A 27780-nucleotide genomic window follows, 5' to 3' on the forward strand; every position below is an offset into this window, starting at 1 on the left:
GCATAAACCAGCTGTATTTCTTAGACATACAAGTGCTTAAGTATGACTGACAGTAAACAGCAGTCATAATAGAGACTAGACAGTATGTCATGTACTGCAAAAAAATACAGCTGCTTCTTAATGACCAAGTCTGGGCTACCAAAGAACGATGTTTTACCATAGATTATATACACTGTATACAAGTGCATTAAACTTTCCCTGCTGCAAGGAATGAGGCTACTGTATCATCAAGGTAAACTAGCTGTTAATTCTTCTTCTTTTTTCGCCTGCTCCAATGAGGGGTCACCACAGCAGATCCTCCGTCTCCATTCCCCCGTCATCTACATCTGCCTCTTTTAAACCAACTACCTGCATGTCTTCCCTCACCACATCCATAAACCTCCTCCTTGGCCTTGTTCTTTTCCTCCTTCCTGGCGGCTCCATCCTCAGCATTCTTCTACCGATATACCCCATTTCCCTCCTCTGCACAAGTCCAAACCGTAAACTAACTGTTCAAAAAATATTCTTCACAATCAGTGTAGCAAAAATGTATTTTTATGCTTAAGGGAAAGAGAAATGTGTAGGACCTCTGCTAGCTGAATGTAAGCCGAAGCCTTCTCCTAAGGAGCAAAGACTTGTAGTGAAAAAGTAAGCCACTTCTGGCCATGTCACAAACAACAATTGTGCACTGTGTCAGAGGCAAATGGAGTCAACAGTGAAATTGACTGGCATTTAATCACAGTGGCAAAGAGGGAACTCAAGCTTGTGAGGAACGCCCAGTGCTGCTCTGCTTTCAAAAGATGTGCCACTATTCTCCCCATAAGGAAAAAAATCTATCTGAACCAAGTCTTAAGGAGATTCTCACAAAATAATTCTCACAAAGAAAGCCTGACAAAAAGTGTAGCATGCACTGCTACGGTCTAAAATGTTGCTTGCTTTTGTGCTAAATCAGTTGTTGACAACTGGAGAAATCATGGTCCAGCAAAGCATTTCTGTGCATCAAGGAGGAGTGTGGATTACATAGGGGGAAAAAAACAAACAAACAACAAAAAAAAACACAACAGACCTGATTGACATACGAAAAGCCATCTCTGCTTCTATAGCAGATCCTCTGCTGTGGCCAAACACATGGATTTATGTAAATTAATATGTAAATTAGCTCAGCGAGAAAGAAAAGAATTTCCTTAATCTTTCATTGATTTCTTTTTATTTAATTTCCTCTCCGCTCTGATAACTGAAGAGAAGACATGACTATTTAAATGAGAAGTTTACAGATGACTGCACAGAGAAGCACGTGTCTGAAGCACCACTACGAGAACAAAGCATATTCAACTCATGGATCATCGTCATCAAAGGTTAAATAAAGTTGTGAAATCTGGACCTTCACAAATGTTTTTCTTTGCTGAATACTTTGACTAAATTGTCCTACAGACACCAGAAGCGAGTCATCTCACATCTTGCTTTTATGCGTTCCCTTACTGCATCCACTGATCTCTTATCTCTGGTGGATGCAGCAGAAGATTCGATGCAAATACAATGTTTGACTTGCGTGCTCGTTTCCCCTGTCCAAATCCTTGGCACTCAAAGTGACAGCACGGAGAGAACGCATACAAAAGAATGAGCTCGTTCTGTAATGTGTTCTCTGTGGAGTGTGACTGACTCCGCTAGCACACGTGAAGGGAATTCTTTTCAAAAGGGTTATGCGTTCTGAGGAGGAAGAGGTTTCTGAAGTCATGTTTAGGAAGCCAGTGACCTCTGCTCGATAACGTCATCAAGCAGAAGTCACAGAGAAGGAGCAGGCTGATTAAATCCTTCTTCTGCTGACAAGGTTTCAGTGCTGCTTCAGGGAACCAGCAAATTGGTGGTAAGAACCACTTTGAGAACTTTATCCAACATCATCTACACACAGCACAAAGATGTCACTACGGAGAACATCAAGGAGCAGAACAACTAACGCTCTTTATTGCTTTCAGCCTTTTGCTCTGAACCCTGGTTCACAATAGCAAGCTGCAGAACAAGAAGCAAGTGTTCATTTTCTGTGTATGTGCTCAGCGCAACGTCGGGTTTTCAGCACGACGAGCGACATTTACCTTGATATTCTCACTCAATTATATGCAAATTAGGTATGATGCAAAATAAAGCAACAAACCCAAACAACTGGCTTAAATGAATCCTATAGTGCAAGATCTGATATTTCTTTTGTTCCTTACTCACATCTTTATCTCCCATTTACTGTCTGGCATATAAAAATGGCAGAATGAGCCCAGCTTTTTTAGAAGACGGTTCCAAACACTAGAAACGCTTCCTGTTTAATTAAATCACTGCAACTTCCCGTAACAAAGTTTCTTGTTTTGTTACTCATCGTTTCAGTATTTTTTCTCCCACTCACACAAATATGTTTATGAAATTATCTTAAAATTTCAATGACCATATTTTAAAACCCCTGCTGTCAATGGCTCTGCTTTCCTGGAAACTAGCATCTTATTAGCACTGTCACTTTGGCAGAGGAAAATAGCTATTACGGATGCCAAAATGAGAATTTCTGAGAAGAGAACCTGCACATTTTGGTCCGGTCCAATGCCGAGTCCCTGGTAGTGTTTTTGTATTTATTTCAGATTTTTTTTCCCCCTCCCCCTCTATCTTTCACATTCACTCTCACACTCATAGACAGGGACAGAAAGGCTTCAACAATTTTTGGGGACACTGACAAGAATGTGTTTACAAGCCAGACATGTAATTATGTGGCATCAGTGGAAACTGAAGGGTCTCTCACACATTCTCTCACACACATATGCTGTCGCTCTACATGGGCTGGTAATGAGGGTCTGTTTCTCTCCTTTCCTCCTTTGCTACGCAGCTATTACTCTAAATTAGACAAGGAGGAACACGGAAGAGAGGCAGGGAAAGAGTAAACACTTGTCAGACAGCCTCCTGATAGGGGTCATCATCCACACACACTCGCAAATTGGACAGAGGGCATCTCCTTATGCCCTGATTTTGGGCACTGACAGGAAAATTGCAGTATATGAGATTGCTCTCACACACACTCTCACACACACACACACACACACACACACACACACACACACACACACACACACACACACACAGGGATAATTGTGGAGTGTGTGTGAGTGAGAGTCTTGCTGGGAGGGATTAGGAGAAAGCCTGTCAAAGAGGAGGAAGAGGAAATCTCCTGTCTGCTTCCATCTCCTCTCACAAATTACACATATCTGCCAGCTGACACACTGAGTGTGTGTATCACTGAGAAATGTGAATGTGCCGAGAAAGTTTGATATGAAACCCGGAATGATAGAAAAGTGTGTCTGTGACCTTGGGAATAAGAGAGAGAAGCTGGGTCTGTAAGAACATGCACAAGTGTGTCGGTGTTTACCTTTTTCTCCAGCTCCATGGCCTTGGCCTCACTGATCTCTACTTTTGTCTTATCCACCATGTTGTCTAGAAAGAGAGAGAGAGAGAGAGAGAGAGAGAGAGAGAGAGAGAGAGAGAGAAAGAGAGAGAGAGAGAGAGAGAGAGAGAGAGAGAAAGAGAAAAGAATGAGAGAGTGACTGAGGTTTGTGTGTATGTGTGTGTGTGTCACATTTATCTGGCTGTGAGGATAAAGTGCCCTTCACTGTGATGAGTCTGTGTCTCCTCTGATTCGTGCTCTGATTACTGAGCAACCTAATTAAAACCCCATCCTTGGTTCTTTTTCACTCACACACACACACACACATACACACACACACATCTCTTTCACAGTAAAACTAAACCTCAATCTGAATTCCACCTCAACCATGTATAAAGAATCAACCTAAGAAATCATAAAGTAATCCTAAAGGAATTTTCCAGAATAAACTTGATCTAGTACCTTTGCAGCACATGTGTGAGATTCACCCCAGACAAGAACTAACGCATTTCCCTGAACTGAGGAAAAAATAAAATAAAATAAAAATGTTTACTCAAAAGTTACTTATAATGAAAAAGTCTCAATCTGTACTATTCTTTCTTTCAGAGATGGAGGTATGCGGCGTTCTAGCTGATAAACACCAGAGCACTCTCAGGAAAGGTAACTGCTGAAATGACTTTTTAATGGACTGTTCCAGTGATGAGAAAAACTACACTGCAGTACAACTGTGGGAAGACATTCAGTCATGTCTGTCTCATCAGAAGTTATTGATTGCGGAGGTAAATTTATATTACCCTAAGCCTTATTTAGATGGGGATTAGTTTTACACAAATCTGTGGGCAACGCATTCATTCAATGAGTGCAAAATGTATTGCATTCGCCGCTTGTATATGGAAAGATTTGGCAGTGTATTTCCTTGTATAAAATTCCCAGGAAAAAAACAACAACAAGTAATATATTCTTTCAGGATTTACGTATAAGTAACAATTTCATTGGTTTATGCGGCAGAACATTACCATAAGAGACTCTCGCACAGGAAGTGTACGTCCCTCCGCCTCCCAACAGTACGCCCATCAATGCGATTCATCTGCATTAAAAGTGAGCTGTATGCAGTGCACATGGTATTTTTTTGTGTGATGAGTATCTACACTGCGATTTATCCAGAGGTCATGTCACTTAATCAAATTCATCAGAATTCAGACATCCTCCAGCAAGTGTCTGGAAATCTAATCCAGTCTGAGTAGAATTACAGCTAAACGGTGGAGCGTTAAACTTCTATTATTAGTGACTTGTGGGTGTTTTCCATATCCATTACATGCAGAAGTTCTTGTTTGTGGTAATCACACATGCGCAGCAGTGCGTAATGAAACGTCTTTGTGTTACAAGTCCCGCATCCAAACTTCTACTTCATGCCCTTAGAGATCATAGTGATAAAGTGTTCCAAATGACTTGTAGGACGAAAAATAAAAAAAAGACAAAAAAAATAATAATTTAACCTGAAACACCCTGAAGTAGTGATAGAGCTTTGGCTTGACCTGTAAGAGGTGGTTTTCTGAACAATTCCACAATTCAACAATCAACATTGAAAGTTAAAGGCCAACAAGAATAGTTTATGAGCAAATATGATAATCCAGGAGCACAGGGTGGCAATGAGAGCCTGAGGCAGACACAATGTGTGGGAGATGCCCATTTGGCATTACATACACTCTCCTTCACATTCACACACACAGACAAGAGACAAAGGCAGTTCAAATCTGAGTAAAGGACTGAAAAACAGAAGGAAACAAAAAGAAAATGTGCAAAAAAGTAACAAAGACTAGCACAAATTTCTCCAAAATCTATCTTGGGAAATGAAGACAGAAACTGAAGATAAAGTAGGGCAAAAGAACCATATGGACACAGGGACCGTTCCTCCTTTTATAACTTTTTAGAGTGCTACAAAATAGGACAAGAGGCTAATAAGAGAAAAAGAAATAGTCACAAAAAGAAAAAAATGAAGCCTAGCAGTGTTTAAAGTTCAAAGGAAATCTTTAAATAATGCAGGCAGGGCAAAATTAGGCTGTTCTCCTTCGGCTATAAGAGGACAGGAAAAAAAGGAGCAGCACATTTATGAAAGAGTTTAAAATATCACCCGCAGCATACAACCATGGAGAAGAGCAGGAGCACGAGGGCGCACACACACACACACACACACACACACACACACACACACACACACACACACACACACACACACACACACACACAGAGACCACAGATAATGGCACACCTAGTTCTTCTTTTATAGAGCACTCTCAGACTGACAGGTTTCTATATTAACTGCTAAAACTAAAAAAGCTCAGTTAATGCAGCAGACAACAGCACTAACGCTGGGAAATACAATGGTGTGAGGAAAGAGTATTAAACATTTCAGTTATCTGGACATTAAAAACTGGCGTTATGGCAAACTGTTCCAAAATGTTACAAATAAGTAACTAATGGTCCCTAAATATTTGTCAATGTTTGTGGAAGAGAACGTTTTTAATGAATGCATTTAATCCTGAAATCTTATGGTATTACGGATAAATAAACCTCAATACACCGAAATCTTTACCAATACTGAAATTATGTGTAAATAAATGCACTCTGGAATACTCATAGCTTATATTTTGTCTGTTCTGGAATTAAGTGAGTTAAGTTCCTAAACATGGCACACACTAAAGCCTGATTTATGCTTCATCACAACTGCTTCTGCGAGTTGCCAGAAACTAAAGTTGCGAAGCCCTTAGCGTTTATCTGAACTGGATCAGAAAAGGATCAGAATAAATTATCTTGTCTGTCCATCAATTAATGGGGGGCGGGTGAGAGTTAGGGTTAGGGTTTCTCTTAAAATTTCTTAAAATTTCTCTTAAAAGGAGAAAATCAATTCCACAATTTTGTGTTTTGCATCCCCCCCCGCCCGATCGTCCCAAAACTGAACCGAACCGAGGTACGAATCGAATTTTGTGTACCGTTACATCCCTACAGTTTATACATCAAATTAAAAATATATACATGTTAATAAAATAAAGCAAGGGATGAATCGGGTACAAGTCTTGGATTTTTCAAGCTGTGACGCTTCTACTCTATGGCAAATGCAGTCATACTCATGCTGTGATAAATGCATTCGATGAGATGTGGGTATGCACATCTGCCTCCCATTCATTCTCACGTCTCTATCGGCTAATCAGTGAGGAGGTGGATTCAGGAGTGCCTGCTGTTCAGATAGAAACATAAATCAGGCTTATTTCAGAAGCAGATACATCATGGAGAACTAGGCAGGGGCTGTTAGACTTCTTCTAGCCAGTAGTTAAAGAAAAATAAGATAATAATCAGAAGGTTATATAATAATCAGAAGGTTTTTTGAGTTCCTCGTTCTGCCATTACATTTCCACAGCTTTCCAACCCTCATCCTCTCAGAATAAAGTGTGCATGCGTAGCTTTAAAGCTCGTTGGATAAATGAATGAATGAATACAAATATAAGTATACAGGATAAATGGGGAGGCTTGTGTTAGGAAGGGCATCCAGCTTAAAAACGTGCCAAATCGAACATGCGGATCATGAATACGGATGATCCGCTGTGGCGACCCCTAATGGGAGAAGCCGAAAGAAAGAAAGATTTCGTAAGCACTGTAAAAACTGGTCACTCTGTGTCCTCTAACCTTGAATGCTCTGTGCTTCCCCCATGTGGAGAGAGCCTACATATACACAGTCATTAACTGTTGATGGGAGTTTGTGTATTACCGATGAGTGATTCGATGTCCAACTGCAGGTTTCTGCATTTGAAATCTGGGTCACAGCCGTTCCTGTGGAGCACGATCTGTGCTATACACTCGTCAATCAACTTGTAGTACTGTGGCCTGTGACGAGAGAGAGAGAGAGAGAGAGAGAGAGAGAGAAGCAATAGATTTAAATTGGTCTTAGAGCAACCTTGAGAGACATGGATCGCATCCCTGAGACAATGTGCAGAGGCCATTATTAAAGACGGACAGTAATGAGTGAATTAATCAATACGGAAATAAAAAGCATTCTGGCTTTGACCTTGAGCGTACTAAGAGGCTTCGAAGCACATATAAACCAAGGCTGAAGTTTATATATGGGCACAATGAGCATACAGAGCACAGCAGTGTGGTGTCTAGACGTTCATTTTGTACGCCGAGAAAAAGAGTTCAAGTCTTTTTCCACCTCTTCAACCTTTCCACAGTCTATAGGACTACATGTGCGTGTGTATGTGTCCTGATGGTCAGATATTTGATGGGCTTGCAGACACACTCCATTTGTGAAGAGTCTGGCATTGTGACCTGGTGTGAAAGTAATTCAATACTTTCATTTTACGCCAAGCGGTTTCTCTCTCTCGACTTTATTTGGTATCAGTCTTTCTACTTGTTTTTTTTTCCTCCCTCCATTTCATCCCCCCACCACCAGCTCGAATATTTCTTCGATGGAGCGAGAGAGACATCTAGTGACCGTTTTTTGCTACGGATTTCCCCATTGTCTAGGAAAAACATCCAATATCTTGTACTGCAAATTGGAAAGAAAAGAAAAAAAAAATAAAAATTTCCTCTCTTCCACTGACCTTTTTCTCTTTTAACTTCCAAGCACCCCAATTTTTTCTTTCATTACAACCCTTCTGTTACAGCTGTACATTCCTGCCAATCTATGTCCTTTTCATTTCTATTATCGATCCTTCAAAATTGTGCTCTGTTACAGCATTGTGGAAAACACAAACCTGGTGAGAGAGAAAGAAAATGTAGTAGGTGGAAAGAATGATAGAACGGGATGGACGCAGCGAGAGAAAGGGAAAAAAAAAACGGAAATACAGGCATCAACAATGTCAAAGGTGACGCTAGTCAAACAACGCGCGTGTGCTCACATTTTGAAAGTGTGAAGTGTTGTCTATGCTGTTTAACTCTTTCATCACTCATTTGCCATGAGCAACACACACACACACACACACACACACACACACACACACACACACACACACACACACACACACACACACACACACACACACACACACACACACCCCCACTGGACAGACAGAGACACTTCAATTTCCTGCCTGTCAGATCACATCAAGCTGACGAGAAAAAAGCAACAAGTCTGACAACCTAAAACCATTTACCCTCTCCCTCTATCTCTCACGCTCTCTCTCATCAAATCTTCTCTCCTCCTTTAACATCATCATCGGTTTAGATTTCTGTCTCTTTGCGCCTGTTCGTTTCAAAGCAATCTTTAGTGAAAAACGTGTGAGACTGGGATTGCAGCCACAGAAGACCTCTATAAAGCATATTTCTGCTTCAGCTTGTAATGCAGTCAAATAAGAAGTTAAATGCAATTCATCTGCTAACACTTTGTGTATGTGTGTGTGTGTTATCCAAAAATGCCACTCTCAATCAAGTATGCGTGTACGGTCGCCGATAGCAACTGTATAAGCCTACCACCACACATCAATTAAAAGCTTCGTCTTTTTCATTTCCTCTCCCTCCATCGGTATATCGATTCAATTTTTTCTTTTTGCTTATCTCACGTCGCCTCACTCAGATATGCTGCAAGTCTCGCAATCATACAATCAGCGGCGAGGAGACCATTCTGCTCCTACACCTATTCAATGCTGCGCTTTGTGGACGGGAAGATCTATATAATTAAAGCCTACATCTTTTCTTTTAATGTCTCCAACTTCTTTCAGCCAGCAGTTTACTTTGCACTTCGCATTCCTTCGTGAGGGGAAAGTGCACAGTGAACGCAAATTCATTCTCTGTAAGGCTGCTCTTTCTGTTTCAGCAAGCGTAGGATATAAAAGTGCAAAAGATCACAAGATTGCAAGTGTGATGCGTCTGAATCAAACTGTCCAAATAAAGTAGATCAGTCATCAACATGCAAATTACAGCAGCCTTCTGATAAGTAAATAAAGTCTGGTGTAGACTTCTGCCTGTCAGAATTAAAAAAAGTATTAAAAAGGAAGTTATAGCAGGATCGAGTTTCCTCAATCTGCCCAATAAGAACCATTATGATGCAAGAACAGTTCATCACTGAAGCAGGCATTAGGAGCACAGCCAGTGTGTAAGACTTTCTGACAACATATCAGAGCACACCTTTACATTTAAGGCATTTGGCAGACTATTAAAAAAAAAAGCAGCTACGGCGCTAGGGGCCTTGCTCAGGGGCCCAGGAGTGAAAGCTTTATGTGGCTGGGATTTTAACTTTCGACCCTTGGATGCCTTCACCACTAAGCTACCACCACACTGAAGATCGATATGCAGCTCGTCAGACATGTTGCACTCCATCCTGTACAAGCCATGGAGCTCACATGCACACACACCTGCACAAGGTCACGGTCACACTGGAACAGGTTTCTAGGCTCAAGTGAACATTGCGATCTATCCAAGTGTGTGCCTCTGCCACACACTGAATTTTATAGTTGGGCGTCCACATAGTTTTGACCACATCGCCTGATTCTAAGCATATATGTGTGATGCAGGGTAACCAGAGGGGGATTATGGGTAAGCATGGTATATAGATTACGCTAACCCACTTCCATCCAGAGAAATAACTACACGTTGAGAATTGGGCAAAAAAAACAGTCATATGAATCTGCAATAATAGTCATTTAAAATCTTATTTGTTTACTTTGATTTCCTGGGATGGTCACAAAGGCATTAGACAGTAATGCAATTTCTAAAAGGATTAGATAGAAATTGACTGTTTATAATTGATCGCACAGCATTTTTTTATTTTACCTCCCCCCCCCCAACACTTTTCAAAGCAAAATCATGTCCACGTAGCATTTTTTTTTAACCATTCCTACAGTGTTAGTGATACTTTTTTGTTTGGGCTTTTTTTTTTTCCATTAAAGACTCGATACAAATTCAATATGTGAAACTGGTAGTTTATGATGTTTTGATAAAGTCGCAGATGCACAAGCAAAAATCAACCCTTATGCCTCCCTTTCATCAGACTCCTGGAGAATATGTAAACCACAGAAAGAAGCAGTGCAATTACTTGGCTGGGTTACTGCACGTCAGAAAATCTCACACAGGAAATAATGAATGGGACTTGTTTTGTTAGTTATATACATTTCCCTTCAGCGAGGTGGCAGAGTTAATATATTTTACATCGTGTCATGTACTTTGAAAAGGTAAAAGTACAGCTGAATACATCATTGTTTTACTTTCCCCTGGTTGTTCAGCTTGTTTATGTTCATTAATTAAATCTCCCACTTCACTGGTAAAATAAGGATAAAGTGGGATATTGGTCATGTTGAATATACACTTCTATAACATTAGAACTTTATCCTTTATTCTGTCTACATTCCCCAGTCTCTGCAGCTCAACTCTTCGCCTCACTCACACAGCTCTCAAGGTCACAGAAAGGTCATTGAAAGGTAAAAGGCTAGAGGCCGTACCTAATCAAGTAGTCATTGCGCACTAGCAGCAGGTGCTGCATGAGGGACAGGAAGTAGCCTTCAGCTTTCGAATCCTTCACAGTATTCAGCAACACCTGGAACACTTCTGATACATCAGTAAACAACACGCTGTTAAGGAAGATGACAATACAATATAAAAACATGAAAGGTGTTCTGACAGTGAAGAGAAACGTCGCTTGCGATATAAATAGCTTTCCCCTCTGTTCTAAAGGTACTGTGGATGTAATGTACTAGCAATGTTCCCAAGAGGACCAATTACATTAACATTAATGTATAGTGTGAGAAAAGTACAGGCAGATTAGGTCACAGCTAGTCTTTTATGCACCACCTGTTGGCTAAACCATACATTTACCCATTCAAAACAATACATTTTTAAAGAATTTTTTTTTATAGTGTATAAGTGTATCATAAAAAAAAAAAAGTTAATTTGCAAAGTAAAATTGTTGTATCATAAATAATTGGCAAATGTAACAAAAAAAAACATTTAAGATTTATTTTTACATTGTTTTGGGAACCTTTGAGACACCTGGTGGTCAGTTCAAGAACTACATAAAAACAACTACTTTACACTGCACATAAAACTAGATTAAAAGACTAGATTTTATGTCGTCATTGTAAAATGTAATTCATGCCCATTTTGTTAGCACTAAAAATACAGTATAGTGTCACATCTATATCCATCTTCTTTCTTTTTGTCTGTGTGTTACAGCTAACAACAGTTGTTGACGGTGCCATTCTTCAATGCTAAATTCTATCCAACTACAAACTCTGTTACTGGTCCAATTATCCAGTATTCTGTATTGCATGGTAAAAAAAAAATCTGAATTGATCTGTTATGACCTTTGACCTATATATTTAATGCCCTTAAACCGGGAAGGATATTCCATCTCAATGCGCACATCTTCAAGGCGGGAACGCAGGTCGTCCGAGTCCTCCTCAGCCTGCTCCTCAAAGACCTGCAGCTGCACACGAAGCTCTTCATTCTCGATGTTCTTCACTTCCTGCTCACAACACACACACACATTGTAGACATACATTATGTTACATATATAATTACTTATTATATTTTGTTTTCAGAGATGAGCTAGGATTAAATCTAACAGACCAGCGAAATACTGTATATGAGAAATAATATCAAACATATCTAAAGATCGCTTTTAGAATTTGTCTGTTAACGCATGATAATAATCCATGACCTGTACAGTGAGGGTTCAGATATAGAAGTGATGCTTTACACCTGCTTGTGACTTAGGAATCATAGAGCTTCATGTTACACTCAGCACACTGAAGTGTGTGTTTGGTCTCATTAACTACAGTAGCATTTGTGAATGTAACTCACAGCGAGCAGCTCCCTCAGGCCCAGTCTCATCAACTCCGAGCGTATGTGAATTCTAAAGTCGAGCTCCTCTCCTCTGCTGATCAGAGCATTGATGAGCTGCATACAGCCAACCTGAACACACACACACACACACACACACACACACACACACACACACACACACACACACAGGTGTACAGATAACTCACAATCTAAGCATCTTTCAGTGACTTTTATTGTTCCAACAGAAAGAAAAGAAAAAAATAAAGAACAAAAGAAAACAAATGTGGGCTGCGTTCATGATAGACTTAATTACATATATATTTGTTGTAGTTCCTTGCTAATTAAAGCACATCTGTGTGTTACCTTGAGAGCTATATTGGGCTTGTGCATGCCAGACAGCAGGGGCTGGAATCTCTCAATCTCCCTCTCCTCAGCCAGTGCAGTTATAAACTCCAGCACACGCTCATGACTGCAATACAAGTCACAGACTCATCCTGTACAATTCACAACTAATTCACCATTGTAGAGACTTTTACACATTTCTTTATATTTATACAGCATTTTTCATCAAATAAAACATTCTATAAACTACTGAAACTAGTGTCCTTTTCATTTTTATATACTGACTATCAGCATTTTGAGAACATATGCAAATCTATTTATTTTAAACAATTTATGTATAAACTGTGAAATGTATAATAAACTAACACTCAATGTTTTACCAGTTTATAGTATTGTTACAGTAATGTATTATGGTACTGCTGTACTTCCATAACAAAGAATAACACTGCTGCCAGGAGTATATCCAGAAGCTTCAATCTTTATTACTTCAGTTAAATAAACTAAAGCAATAAAAAATCTTTATTACAGAGTTCCCTGTTTTCCAAAACCACCACACAGAGACAGTCTTACAGACACTTACAGATTTTCAGGGTGATCGAGAATGCAGATGGCTGACAGAAGTTTGACAGCGTCCACCATCATATGAGGGACTCTGGGGTTTATGGCTCGGACCAGGAGAGGAATTCCATCAGCTGACATCAACATGGCTTTCAAACCGTACTGAAAAACAACAGCAATTTATATGTAATACAAGTGCCCTCATCCAGCTCAGAAACAAGTCTCAGATTACAAAAAAGTTCACATTTATTGCATTTTAATTCAAACTTCATGCAATAACTTGTAGATGTACTTAGGCAGATAAAGAGCTCAATGTTTAAAAACCTAAATTTTTTAATTCAGGTGTTTAAATCAAACCCATTGTAGCAAGTGTATTATTTTTAACACTGGGATTAGCTTTTTTTTTTTTTTTTTTGGGGGGGGGGGGGGGGGGGGTCCAAAAAGCTTGGTCAATTCAAGAGTGTTACTGTGATATGATGCCATCTTTGTCAGTCGGTTCATGAAATTTCAGTCCTGCAAGATATTCCACGGTTAAATCTAAGTGCTAATTTTGAAAAATAGACTCAACCACGAATTTGAATATCATATAAAAAGCATGGTGTGTACAGGTCTCTGACACTACAAGGATGCCAAAGTTCCATTAATATCAGCACTAAACCTGTGCAGCAGGTTTAAACACATTTGTTATTACCGTTTAGTGTAAATTAATATAAATCAAATGTGTTTAACAAGACAAGAAAAACTAAATATCAAAGATAAATTTGAATTAATTAAATGTATTTAATTGTACATAATTTGGGCATCACTAATTAAACTAAATACATTGGCACACAGGACTGAAATATAGATTAAGGACGAGCTGAATGGAGCAGGTAAGGGCCATATATGAGGCAGAAAGCAGTTCAAGATCGATGCTACTTCTTTGTGCAACACCACTGTCTGTTTCGAATAGGATTTTTAGATCTACAGAGATCAGCTGGTAAAAAAGCAATATAAAAGATTTTATTTTATGTTGAACCAGAAACTTACCAGTCAAGTGCACTGGTTTCAGATTGGAGTTTAAAGACAGATTACCATAAATTCAGCCTTACACATAAATCCCTATAGCAAGTGCCTAAGCTGTGAGCTGAAGAGTTGCAGTGCATCAGTTATAGAGTCTGTAATCCACCTGCCAAGCAGAGTGTATCCTCTCACCTTGTTGTTCATGAAGGCTTTGAGGCAGCGGATGATCTCATGTTGGCACTTCACCCCAACACCAGAGTTACTGGGAGAGAGAGAGAGAGAGGGAGAGCGAGAGATCAATGACTATAAGCAACAGCATGGCAGAAGTGACATTGACAGATAAAGTGCAGAAAATAAAACAGCAGGACAGGACTAGACTAGACTAGACTAGGACTCTTATTTTACTTCTAAAACATGTACAGTACAGCAGCTTTAATTGTATTAGAGACAAACACAAATCCCACATTGTCAAAAAAGTGCTATATGCTTTGCCTATATCCAACTCTAAAGCCATAGTCCCATGCTTATTACCAGCCACTGTGCAATTCACACAGAGCTGATGTTTTAGAGGTTTTCATGCATAATCTGTTTTAGTTACCCAAAATCAATATAAAAAAAACTAAACAAATGAAATTAAAAATTAAATACTAATTATATATCAAAGAATCAAAGGTGAAAACTATCACACTGGGGTTTTGTCTGTGGTCTCAATAAGTTTCATAAATTTTAGATCTCATTCATATGAACCTGCTGCAAATAATTACACTAATAGAAGTGTGCATGTATGTGATTGTCTTACGGGTACTCCTCTTTCTCATCCTGGAGTTTCTTGAGGAAGTTGAGGAGCAAAATCAACCCCTCCTCTCCAAATGTCTGCACCCAACTGTGATCACACAGAAACATGGGTTAACATTATACTTCTTAATACGCATAATACGGTTTATACATAAGAATATGCACAGGTCTCAGTGTACACAAGTGTTTTTGTGTATGTGTGTCTGTGTGTGTGTGTGTGTGTGTGTGTGTGTGTGTGTGTGTGTGTGTGTGTGTGTTACCTGACTGGGTTGTTATTAAGGGAGATACGTAGAGACTCAAGGCAGCTCAGAAGCTGTGCGTCTCTGGGTTCAGTTTTCAACTCTTGAATGTACATCACAGCAGACTTGGAGCTCTCCTTCTGGCTCCGGCTCTGCGCACACACACACACGAACACACAATTAATATAAATAAATATCTTAGAATTACAAAGTAAACCTAATTGTTCATACACATCCAATATCCATATTAACATGACAATCTATGTCCCTTGATTTGCTTTCGAGTCAGAAATAATCAAATGAAAATCAGATAATGTGCAATCAATATGCAAAATGTACTTCTGTTATTAGAGAAACAGAGAGAAGTAAAGATTTAAAATAGATTTTCCAGTCAAACAGCAATTAAACCGCTGGACTGTTTAATTAACAAAATGTTATTTATATTTGAAATATTTACTGGTCTAAAATCTAAGTGGCTTCTTTAAATCTGAATTCTATGCAGTATTTTATCCACTTTAATATCTGACTGCTTCTGTAGCAGATAAAATCAAATAAAAATTATTACAGTAATCTTGGAAAGTTACCAATGACGTCTTTCAACTTTACTTGTAAGGGCAGTGGTACACCACAAGGGGTCTCCAGAGTGCAGGCTAGGATTGATTGACCTAGAGGTTGTCCTCAGTAACAGGCCATTTTGTGTGTGTGTGTGTGTGTGTGTGTGTGTGTGTGTGTGTGTGTGTGTGTGTGTGTGTGTTGCTTACAGTTGTAGATGTGTGTAGATACTGAGAGACCATCTCTCTCTTTATGGTGATGTCCTTCTTTCTCAGTGGCACCTGCTTCTCCTCATTCAGATTCATGTCCACCTGGGGGGGGGGGGGGGAAGGGGGGGGGGAGGGGGGGGGGAGAGGGAGAGAGAGAGAGAGAGAGAGAGAGAGAGAGAGAGAGAGAGAGAGAGCTAGCACAGCTGAAGGACTTTGTGATTAAAAAGGTCAATTGTGTGACATTTTTGCGTATAATCTGGTCAATTATTCCGATACACTAGAAAACTGTTAATTAAACTGTTTTATTCACACATAAGAATCATCATATTAATGAATTAAAAATGGAAAACAATTATATGGAAATATTTTAAATGTTAATAATGGTTAATAAGATTGTTAGCTAAAAGTAACTAAGTCTGTAGAGTTAGTTTTCACTTGTAGTTTATGTGGCATGCATGGGTGGTGTAGTCTTATTGCTAGTGTGCACACTGTCTGAAGATTTATATATGTTGTAGCTTGTTAATATTCTAATCCACAAGCCTGTTTAAAATCTAATGCTGTTTAAAGTTTCTCTCACACACATTCAGCTAAATCCACATCTCACCAGCATCTGCTCAAAGAGCTCCAGGACATAGTCATCACTGTGGTCTTGCAGCATGGCACCCTGGGATGGGATCTCGTACAGCGCAGCAGTGGAGTGTCTCTGACTCGCAGTGCTCAGCTTCTCCTTCTCCTTCTTTATCCGCATGCTGGTAAACCTCTCCAGCTGCCACACAGTTAAAAGCCGAAGGTCAGAGTGAGGGCACTTAACAGTACTCTGCAGAAGTCACTGGGTATGGAACCCGGCAGCTGCAATCACTGCATTCACCAACACATCTCCAAACACACAGCTGTGCTCCAGAGGTCTTACTTCAGCACCCACTTCCAGTGTGCATTAGGGTCAACCATGTTCCACATACAACAATAAGTACAATGAATATAATGTATTCAGATATTTACTATAGATAGTGAATATTCTAAAATATTGCCATGCTCAGTTTTTTCCGGTCTTCTCATTGTGTCGAACACTGACCTCTGAAGCTACAAAGCTAATGTAGCATGTATATAAGAGAAACATGCAGCCTCACTAAACACTAAAGTCATCACACACAAACATCAGACATTTATATATAGAAATGTTATTATCCAAAACATGACTAATGTTTGTTTTGCCAACACTGGCCAGATCCTCTACCTGAACCTGATTGTGTGTGGAATGACATAATTAGAAAGTCATTTTGATTGTTTAGGCTCCGTTACTTTTTTCCAAGCAGGTCTTCCCACAAGAACAGTTCAATTCAGCTTTACAATGAAATGTTTACTAAACGAATTACAGAATTATCATCACCTTTGCTCTCAGTAAAGAGCTACTGGTGTGTCCAGAATTGTTGGAGACTCGGCAGTAAGCACATGCTACGAAGCCTTCAGGAATTCAGTCACGCCTATCAGCATACAACTGATACAACTCTTAACTAATCATCAGTTACATTTATTTGATTTTATTGGTACACAAAATGATTCAAGTCTGAACAGGTGAAGCTCTTCGCTAGAAATCAAACATTCTACAAGACTTGGCTTGAGAATTTTTTTATTTGTTTAGTGTAATGCAGTCCCAACAGCTATACTCAGCATTAATCTTACACATGATATTGAACATTTATATTGTTACCATGACTGCTCAACTCTTTGAATACGCCGTTGTTGTATTTACCAGAAGCATGAAGTAAACATTAAGACTGCTGAGCAACCTAAAGCAGTGTAAAAAGTGTGTGATTCAGTTAATGTACCGCTAAAGTGAGGGGTACAAGATTCCTCCGCTTGTTAACTACATTAACCTTGTAACATCACAGACATCAAACACATAAAATATAACTCTAGAGTAACCAGTAGGTGGCACTACGGTCCAGCAAAACTCACCACACTGAATCTGATCCTAATCTGTATTACTAACAGAGCATTTCATTTCACATGGGGACCTAAAAACTTGAATTAAAAACATTACAGACTGAACACACAATTTGACCACTGCATGACAAGCACACAGACACACACACACACACACACAGGACATCAAAGGCTGTGCTCCGAGACACAACTCTGCTGCACAGAGGTGTAGATTAGTGTGGAGGTGCATTCTGAAAGATAATACTGAATGAAATCTGTTCCGGTTGCTTCTTACCGTGCAAATAAAAAAGATTCAGCATTTCATTTATAAAGGAATACTCCAGTGTTTTTCATTTTAATCTCTATCTATTGCTTTATAATGTCTGTATAATTCTGAATAATTTCACCTTTGGGAAATGATTTAGGTTTCCATAAAAGCTACTTTGAAGATTTAAATGTTTGGCGATATGGTCAACACAGGCACTATTCAACAATATATTTGGAACGATCCACAAACTCATTTGGTGGTTCTTCATCATCTTCTTTTGGCTGCTCCCATTAGGGGTCGCCACAGCGGATCATCCGTCTCCATACCCCCCTGTCCTCTACATCTGCCTCTTTCACACCAACTACCTGCATGTCTTCCCTCACCACATCCATAAACCTCCTCTTTGGCCTTCCTCTTTTCATCCTACCTGGTGGCTCCATCCTCAGCATTCTCCTACCAATATCCCCCATGTCCCTCCTCTGCACATGTCCAAACCATCTTAATCTCGCCTCCCTCACCTTGTCACCAAAACATCCTACATGCACTGTCCCTCTAATAAACTCATTTCTAATCTTGTCCATCCTCGTCACTCCCAACGAAAACCTCTAGTGGGGAGATTTTAAGAAAAAGAAAAAAAAAAATGAAGAAGCGCATGTTTTGCATCATGTGGCATCAAGCACGTGGCTCCACTACAATGAACCGATAAACCACCGGTGGGAATTACAGGCCATCTGTGCTGGTGATGAAATCTTTATGTCCTTCTTCATGAACATGCACAGCTTTAACTACCAGCTGTTCTCTTTAATAACTTCTGTTTCAAAGCAAAGTCCCCGTTTTATAAATCAACTGTAGATTTCATTTTCTATAAGGCATGAATAAAAATGCCCAAAGCTTTGTCTACACCTGACCATCACACCTGTATGAGCATTCTCAACATCCTATTATATATTTTGTCCTTCTCCCTAGTTATAAAATAAACTTCAGCGAAGGCTTTTCACTAGGTTTTGGAGCGTGGCTGTGGAGATTTGCTCATTCAGCCATCACAGCATTAGTGAGCTCGGGTAGTGATGTCGGATTTTCGGTTCATTCTAACAAATGTTCTCTGAGAAACAAGCTTGTTCAGCAAAGTTGACCCTCATTCTTTTTGCAATGAGTTCATAATTGTTATCTGAAGTCTGGCTAGTGCCTGATTTAAATCTAAGGAGACAGCGGTTGTGAAACCAGAGTATTCCTTTAAAACGCTGACTGGTTTGAACATGCAGAGGGGGAGGTATTGCAGCTCAGTGAGGAGATGAAAGCTGTATACAGTTTATTATTAGTAGCACACATTCCTAATCTTCCAGAATGCATCTTAAACACCGGGTGCTTCACAGGGCCTCACGACAAACATGGGCATGTTTTATCACATGAAGCAGTGCTGCTAGACACTGCGTGCGCACACACACACACACACACACACACACACACACACATGCTCATAACAATGTGTTCAGGTTAAGGGGTATGGATGAAAGGGCAACAGGAATGGTGATGGTGGTGATAGAGGTGATGGAAAGTGATGATATAAGTCACGTGTGCTGTTATATAAGGGGAGGAACAGGGTGAGGGGAGTTAGGCAAGCAACACAAACACACATACACACAGTGTGTATGCTTGTAAATGGGGTGGGAACACACTGAATAATACACCTACCTCGTCAGGAATGAGTCTTTTGAAGGTCTGTACAAAAAGGGAGGGGGGGGGGAGGAAAGGAAAAGACCAATAGAAATCATTTATCCTGAAGATTACAGGTTTTACATTATCGAACAAACCACACATCAGAGAACATTAAACCACAAGAGCAGTGAGATAACAGTCAACAAAACAATTAAGCATACATGATTAGCATCTGAACATTAATAGATAAGCAGGAAGATTTAGGTACAAATTGAAGAAATTAAATTAAATTGCAATAAAATGTAATATGTTTAATTGGCCACAAGAGGGCAGGGCAGCACAGCAAACACATTCTGTACACAATCCTGAGAAAAGAAAAGCTGCAGAAATATATATACACTGTCTGTATGTGTGTGTGTACAGAAAGTGATAACACACATTCGCTTGCTTCCTGTAATGTTCTACTAAAAAGAACATTGTGGAGCACAGTGGTGCTGAACTAAGCAGAAATGGGTGTGTAAAATGTGTCCACTCTCTCAGCACAAATCTTCTACTTAAATAAAAAGAACTTTTTATTGCCGTAAATAACACAGTCACCAAAAAACAACTATAAATAAATAAATAAGACCACAATGGATTACACAAAACAGCACTGCTCAGAGGAAAACGCCCAACAGAAAAACTTGAAATGTTAATGGTATTTAGAGGCACATGACCACTGCAGTAGTAAAGAGCTGTCAACTTATCATCTATTCTAATCAATTCTAATGCCACAAGGAGTCATCCAACTACTCACAATGAGAAAACTCATGTTTCTAAAACAGACACATAAATGAGTGTTTTGTCAGGTATGTCTCTTTTTTCCCAATCACATGCTCTTGGTATGTTTATCGAATATGTAAGAAGACTCGTTTGTTAAGATCCAGATTTATCAGTGGTTTTGACAAATGTATCAAGAGCTACTATCAAACAGCAGCATCGCAGCCCCCAAGGCAATTTTTGTGCATCATATCAAAATCTTGCTTAAGTCCACTACATACAGTATCTCACAAAAGTGAGAACAACCTCACATTTCAGCAAGCATTTTATTCTCTTCAAGAGACAATACTATAGAAATGTAGTCAAGAGGTACAGATTTAAAGTCTTGTAAAAACAACAACATACAGCCATCATTTTCTAATGCCAACAAAACTGTGAGCACATTTTTATCCATCACTGCTTTAATCCTCCTGGGCATTAAATTTATCAGAGGTGCACAGGTTGTTGCTGGGATCCTTTTCCACTCCACCATAATTGACATCACAGAGCTGCTGGATGTAAGACACATGGTGCTTCTCCACCTTGAGGATGCCCCCCACAGGTGCTCAACAGGGTTCAGGTCTTTAGACATACAGTGAGGAAAATAAGTATTTGAACACCCTGCTATTTTGCAAGATCTCCCACTTAGAAATCATGGAGGGGTCTGAAATTGTCATCGTAGGTGCATGTCCACTGTGAGAGACATAATCTAAAAAAAAAAAATCCAGAAATCACAATGTATGATTTTTAAACTATTTATTTGTATGATACAGCTGCAAATAAGTATTTGAACACCTGAGAAAGTCAATGTTAATATTTGGTACAGTAGCCTTTGTTTGCAATTACAGAGGTCAAATGTTTCCTGTAGTTTTTTACCAGGTTTGCACACACTGCAGGAGGGATTTTGGCCCACTCCTCCACACAGATCTTCTCTAGATCAGTCAGGTTTCTGACCTGTCGCTGAGAAACACAGAGTTTGAGCTCCCTCCAAAGATTCTCTATTGGGTTTAGGTCTGGAGACTGGCTAGGCCACGCCAGAACCTTGATATGCTTCTTACTGAGCCACTCCTTGGTTATCCTGGCTGTGTGCTTCGGGTCATTGTCATGTTGGAAGACCCAGCCTCGACCCATCTTCAATGCTCTAACTGAGGGAAGGAGGTTGTTCCCCAAAATCTCGCAATACATGGCCCCGGTCATCCTCTCCTAAATACAGTGCAGTCGGCCTGTCCCATGTGCAGAAAAACACCCCCAAAGCATGATGCTACCACCCCCATGCTTCACAGTAGGGATGGTGTTCTTGGGATGGTACTCATCATTCTTCTTCCTCCAAACACGTTTAGTGGAATTATGACCCAAAAGTTCTATTTTGGTCTCATCTGACCACATGACTTTCTCCCATGACTCCGCTGGATCATCCAAATGGTCATTGGCAAACTTAAGACGTGCCTGGACATGTGCTGGTTTAAGCAGGGGAACCTTCCGTACCATGCATGATTTTAAACCATGACGTCTTAGTGTATTACCAAAAGTAACCTTGGAAACGGTGGTCCCAGCTCTTTTCAGTTTATTATTAATTTATTATTATTTTATTTATACTGATTTCTCACCTTCCTTAGGATCATTGAGACCCCACGAGGTGAGATCTTGCATGGAGCCCCAGTCCGAGGGAGATTGACAGTCATGTTTAGCTTCTTCCATTTTCTAATGATTGCTCCAACAGTGGACCTTTTTTCACCAAGCTGCTTGGCAATTTCCCAGTAGCCCTTTCCAGCCTTGTGGAGGTGTACAATTTTGTCTCTAGTGTCTTTGGACAGCTCTTTGGTCTTGGCCATGTTAGTAGTTGGATTCTTACTGATTGTATGGGGTGGACAGGTGTCTTTATGCAGCTAACGACCTCAAACAGGTGCATCTAATTTAGGATAATAAATGTAGTGGAGGTGGACATTTTAAAGGCAGACTAACAGGTCTTTGAGGGTCAGAATTCTAGCTGATAGACAGGTGTTCAAATACTTATTTGCAGCTGTATCATACAAATAAATAGTTTAAAAAGCATACATTGTGATTTCTGGATTTTTTTTTTAGATTATGTCTCTCACAGTGGACATGCACCTACGATGACAATTTCAGACCCCTCCATGATTTCTAAGTGGAAGAACTTGCAAAATAGCAGGGTGTTCAAATACTTATTTTCCTCACTGTACTTCACTCATCACCTTCAGCTCCCTCAGCAAGGCAGTTGTCATCTTGGTGGTGTGTTCAGGGTCATTATTATGTTGGAAAACTGCCTTTTGGCCCAGTTTCTGAAGGGAGGGCGTCATGTTTTGCTTCAGAACGTCACGGTACATGTCGTAATCCTTGTTCCCCTTTAATGAACTGCAGCTCCCCAGTACCAGCATTACTCATGTAGCCCCAGACCATGATGCAGGCAAGACACAATTCTCTCCTCACCAGGGTGTCTCCACACATGCTGGACAGTTTGTCTTCAGCAAACTGCTTGCAGGCTTTCGTGTGAGCCAGCATCAGAAGAGGCGTGCTGGTTTCATTCAGAAAGTTTCATTTCTATAGTATCGTCCATTGAGAAGAGGAGATACTAAGATGGCTGCTGTCTTTTCCAACCTGTCATTGGCCTGTGACCAAGGACCTGAGATTCTCATATAGCAATATACTATCATTTACCATTCCTCCTTCAAAATCAGCCTACCCAAACAAAGAGTTGTTATAATTACAATCAACAATAATGGTATATTATTTCTAACCACACTGTGTAATTCTTAATTTACACACTTGTTTATCTATCATTGCTGAACAATCAATCCGTTTAATTCATTATTACATGAACACAGAAATTGCTTCGGCACGTTTATTTCCTTTTACAATAAATTAACCCCAGAAGCACTGATGTATTTCCGCTGTCATTCACAAGTTTGGTAAATATAACATGCAAAACATCTGTAGTGCAAGTTTCATATGAAGCATTAGAACATCTGTGTGTGTGTGAGCTGATATACAGCGCAGCTGTGTATGACTATTCCTGTTCATTATATCAATGTATCATGTATGATCTCATCAGGGCCTCACATTTCATGTTTCTGGGATTTATCCAATGCAACCCTGAACCACACAGAAAGTTTTGATGACTAAATGATGAATAACTGAACAGGAAAAGATTCTGTGGTACTCTGTGTCCAATAAAGTATTATTTCATCATTCTAAATATCTGTTCATTAAGTTCTACTGCTAGTCAAGTAGTTGTCATTTAGGCAAATAGTTTATTTCTATAGCGCTTTTCACAACAGACATTGTCTCAAAGCAGCTTTACAGAATTTAACAGTCAGGGTGAACGATGTGTATTTATCCCTGATGAGCAGCCAAGCAGACTGTGGAGAGGAAAATCTCCCTTAGATGTTATGAGGAAAAAACCTTGAGAGGAACCAGACTTAAACAGGGAACACATCCTCATACCAATTTAATTTCCTAATTATCATTGGGGATTATTAAGGCTATAATTATAATGTATTCGAAATGAGTAACTCCAATATGTAGCAAAGATTTACTGCAAGTGCACTGATTAACATTTAAAAACAGAATTACACTTGCATTTTAAGCTCTACTTAGAAATAACATTAATTTAGTACACACTGCATAGTGCTTTGCGCTTTTTAGTAAAACAAACACACACACACACACACACACACACACACACACAGACCTGCTCACCAGTGATCACCACAACTCACTGGCGCACACTTGCAATCCTCCCATATCAATGAATCAGTTGGAGATTTTCCCAAACACATACACTCCTATGCCACAGCCCTTAAAGCGGCACTGGTTTCACAACTATACACACAGATCAGGTTTAACAGCACATACATACATCCAGTTTCATATCCAGACAATAAACAACTACGTCACTGGCACACACCCACCCGCTCACACACAGACCTGCTGCTCTAATCAGAGATTGCCATTTGCAGTGTGTAGCACAATGCTACGGAGTGCCTGTAACACAGACGTGTCAGTTAATACATGCTAAATAGAAGACATGCTAATTACATCCAGAGTTCAATTGAGTGTTGATCAGTTAATCTGATTAATCAATGTCTATGTATTTACTAGTGGCCAAAACAATGGAAAGCAAGCTTTTATATTTTGTTTTATAATTCTGACTATCGCAAAAACATTCTATGGAGAGCTTTAAAATGCAAATGAAGCATTGAAGGAAATTTTAAAACAAAACAAGTAAGAATTCTAAAAAGAAAAAAAAAGAAGGTTCTTATGTCTGGTTGATAGAGTGATGAAGACAGTGCTAATGTAAAAGACACGACACAAGTTATGCGATTATAGATATAGCTGTAAGATCTACCATCTTCCCTCTTCCACATACACATACACAAGCTCCCAGATGCCCACGCTTAGTCAACGTGTCTGTGACCAACAGGGCACAATATTATTATTTACTCTCAGACAGTACGGATCATATCCTTCCCAAGAAGCCCTGGTCATGAATGGCTATTAATACTATCAGACAACCTTTCAGTCTTGTCACATGACGGACTGATTCACATTTCCGTAATTTGTAATAAACAATCATTTGTTTTAAATGGCTATGGTCACACAGGTGATTTGGTAGGGCATTCCTGACATAAATATTTTTATTACTACAGAGACGTCTCTATTTTCAACTAACAGACACAGTTTAATTCAAGATGTTTGCACCATACACAGGTGCATCTCATCCCAATGCATTTGCAGCATTCAGCAGACGCCCTTAAGCAGAGCGACGTACAAAAGTGCTTTAAGTCTCTAACAATAAATACATCTACACTGGATTACACACTTAAGATAAATCAGACTATAATCCTTGATTTTTACAAGCATACTTGGAAATTGTTAATTTAGGTGTTTCAGGAAGAAGTAAGTCTTCAACAGTCATTTAAAGATATTATATAGATTCATCACACACAGACTGATTTATTTCAAGTGTTTATTTCTTTTAATTTGTATGATTACGGCTTACAGCTAATGAAAACCCACATTTTAATATTACTTAAATAATAATTAAAAAAAAAAGATTTTTTACACAGAAATGTTGGACTACTGAAAAGTATAAACATATACAGAACTCAGTACTAAGTCGGGGCTCCCATTGCATGAATTTCTTCGGCAATGCGGCGTGGCATGGAGGCGAACAGTCTGTGACACTGCTGACTTGTTATGAAAGCCCAGGTTGCTATGATAGTGGCCTTCAGCTCTTCTACGTTGTTGGGTCTGGTGTCTCATATCTTCCTCTTTACAATACCCAGTAGATTCTACATGGGGTTTAAGTCGGGCGAGTTTGCTGTAAAAACTCAAACTTGATAAAACACAGAGGACCAACACCAGCAGATGACACGACTCCCTCTCTGTGCAAACTTTACACTGGACCTCAACCAACTTGGATTCTGTGCCTCTCCTCTCTTCCTCTAGACTCTGGGACTGTGATTTCCAAATGAAATGTAAAATTATTTTTTCCTTTCGTCTGAAAAATGACTTTGGCCGACTGAGCAACAGTCCAGTCCTTGTTTGTCCTTTGCCCAGGCAAGACACCTTTGACGTTGTCTCTGGTTCAGGAGTGGCTTGACACAAGGAATGAGTCAGTTGTAGCACATGGATACGTCTGTGTGTGGAGGCTCTTGAAGCACTGACTCCAGCTGCAGTCTACTCTTTGTGAATTTCCCCAAATTCTTGAATGGGCTTCGTTTCACCTTTTTCTACCACATTTTTTTCTTCCATTCAATTTTCCATTAATGTGGTTGGATACAGCAGCGTCTTTAGCAATGTCCTTTTGTGTCTTACCCTCCATGTGCAGGGTGTCAATGATCGTCTTCTGGACAACTGTCAAGTCAGCAGTCTTCCCCCATGATTGTGTAACCTGAACCCGACTGAGACACCATTTAAAGTCTCAGGAAACCTTTGCAGGTGTTTGGATTTAATTAGCTGATTAGAGTGCGACACCACGAGTCTCCAATATTCAACTTTCTCACAATATTCACATTTTTTAGATACTGAATGTTGGGTTTTCATTAGCTGTAAGCCAAAATCATCAAAATGAAAATAAATAAACACTTGAAATATATCAGTCTGTGTGTGATAAATCTATATAATATACGAGTTTTACATTTTGTATTGAATTACTGAAATAAATCAACTTCTTAATGATATTCTCATTTATTGAGATGCACCTGTATTACACAGCGGGGTTTAAAAGTCATAAACGACTAAGTCGAAAAATGAGTTTTTCCTCATTTAAAAGGAATAACAAACTTTGTTTTTATTGTTTTTAATTGACATACATAAGTAAATTAGTGCTATTGAGTATGTTAACTGCTTTGTATAAAAGGTTTTATACAAGGACTTGTATAAAAAAAAGGACTTTCCTCATCGTCATCTACAGCCATGTGTCCAGACTCTGATTCACTTGTTTTAAATGGATCATTGGGTTTTGCACGAACTTGGAGTACATGCCAACTTAAGTGCACACTGACATTAAAACAAAAATGGGACAAATCAAATGTGAATTAACTCATTAAAATATTTTAAAGATTCCACTTTTTATGTTGTTGTTAGTAACACATTTTGTAATAGAAAATTATATTAAACTAGAAAATGATGTAAATGATAAAAATGTCAATAATAGTCTCAAACATTGGGTCTCACTATAAACATTCATCAAAAGCATGAGCAAAAGTATTTGGACACCAGATTTTTCAAGCCATATGTGGTTCGTCACAAACTTTCACCACAAAGTTATAAGCAAACAATTGTATACGATTGTATTTACATGCAGTAGCATAACATTTTCCTTTCACTTGAACTAGGAGACCCAAACCTGTTTTAGCATGAAGTTATGATTTGCATGGGTTGGAATGAAAGATCTTGAGTGGCTTGATATTTAGCTCTGACCTCAACCCTTTGAGATTTGGAACACTGACTGAACCCCAGGTCTCCTCAACCTACATCAGTAAATGACTTTACTTCACCCTTATGGCAGAATGATCACAATTCTCCACAAGCACACTCCAATATCTGGTGGAACATCTTAGAATAGTGAAGTTTATTATAAAAAGCAAACGGGGACTAAATGCGGAATGTACCTGTGAAAAACGCATTTGAATCCTTTACATTGACTTCCATAAGAAGTTATAAAGTACTTATTCAACTTATATCAGGTTTTCAGTGGCATCTGTGTACGAGAATCGGTTGTGTATATAAAGCAGGGAGCAAAACTAAACAGAGTTG

The 27780-nt window shown here is 39.3% G+C and overlaps 1 protein-coding gene across 2 annotated transcripts in view; it reads right to left on the reverse strand.

The window, feature by feature from the left end:
• The window catches only part of diaph1 (diaphanous related formin 1), a 139511-nt gene that overhangs the window by 79087 nt on the left and 32644 nt on the right, over positions 1 to 27780 (reverse strand). Inside the window, exons 2-14 of one of the 2 annotated variants that reach the window (XM_083546945.1) lie at positions 19738 to 19764; positions 16459 to 16620; positions 15855 to 15956; positions 15115 to 15245; positions 14859 to 14942; positions 14252 to 14321; positions 13080 to 13219; positions 12521 to 12626; positions 12176 to 12286; positions 11719 to 11837; positions 10816 to 10932; positions 7152 to 7267; positions 3374 to 3438 (exon numbers count right to left, since the gene is read on the reverse strand). In XM_083546945.1, coding sequence (XP_083403071.1) covers positions 3374 to 3438; positions 7152 to 7267; positions 10816 to 10932; positions 11719 to 11837; positions 12176 to 12286; positions 12521 to 12626; positions 13080 to 13219; positions 14252 to 14321; positions 14859 to 14942; positions 15115 to 15245; positions 15855 to 15956; positions 16459 to 16620; positions 19738 to 19764 — 1350 coding nt within the window. The remainder of the gene's footprint in view (positions 1 to 3373; positions 3439 to 7151; positions 7268 to 10815; positions 10933 to 11718; positions 11838 to 12175; positions 12287 to 12520; positions 12627 to 13079; positions 13220 to 14251; positions 14322 to 14858; positions 14943 to 15114; positions 15246 to 15854; positions 15957 to 16458; positions 16621 to 19737; positions 19765 to 27780) is intronic. The other variant, XM_083546946.1, reaches the window with a different exon arrangement.

The sequence above is a fragment of the Silurus aristotelis genome, assembly GCF_946808225.1.
Source record: "Silurus aristotelis genome assembly, chromosome: 7".
In the NCBI taxonomy this organism is placed as follows: Eukaryota; Metazoa; Chordata; class Actinopteri; order Siluriformes; family Siluridae; genus Silurus; species Silurus aristotelis.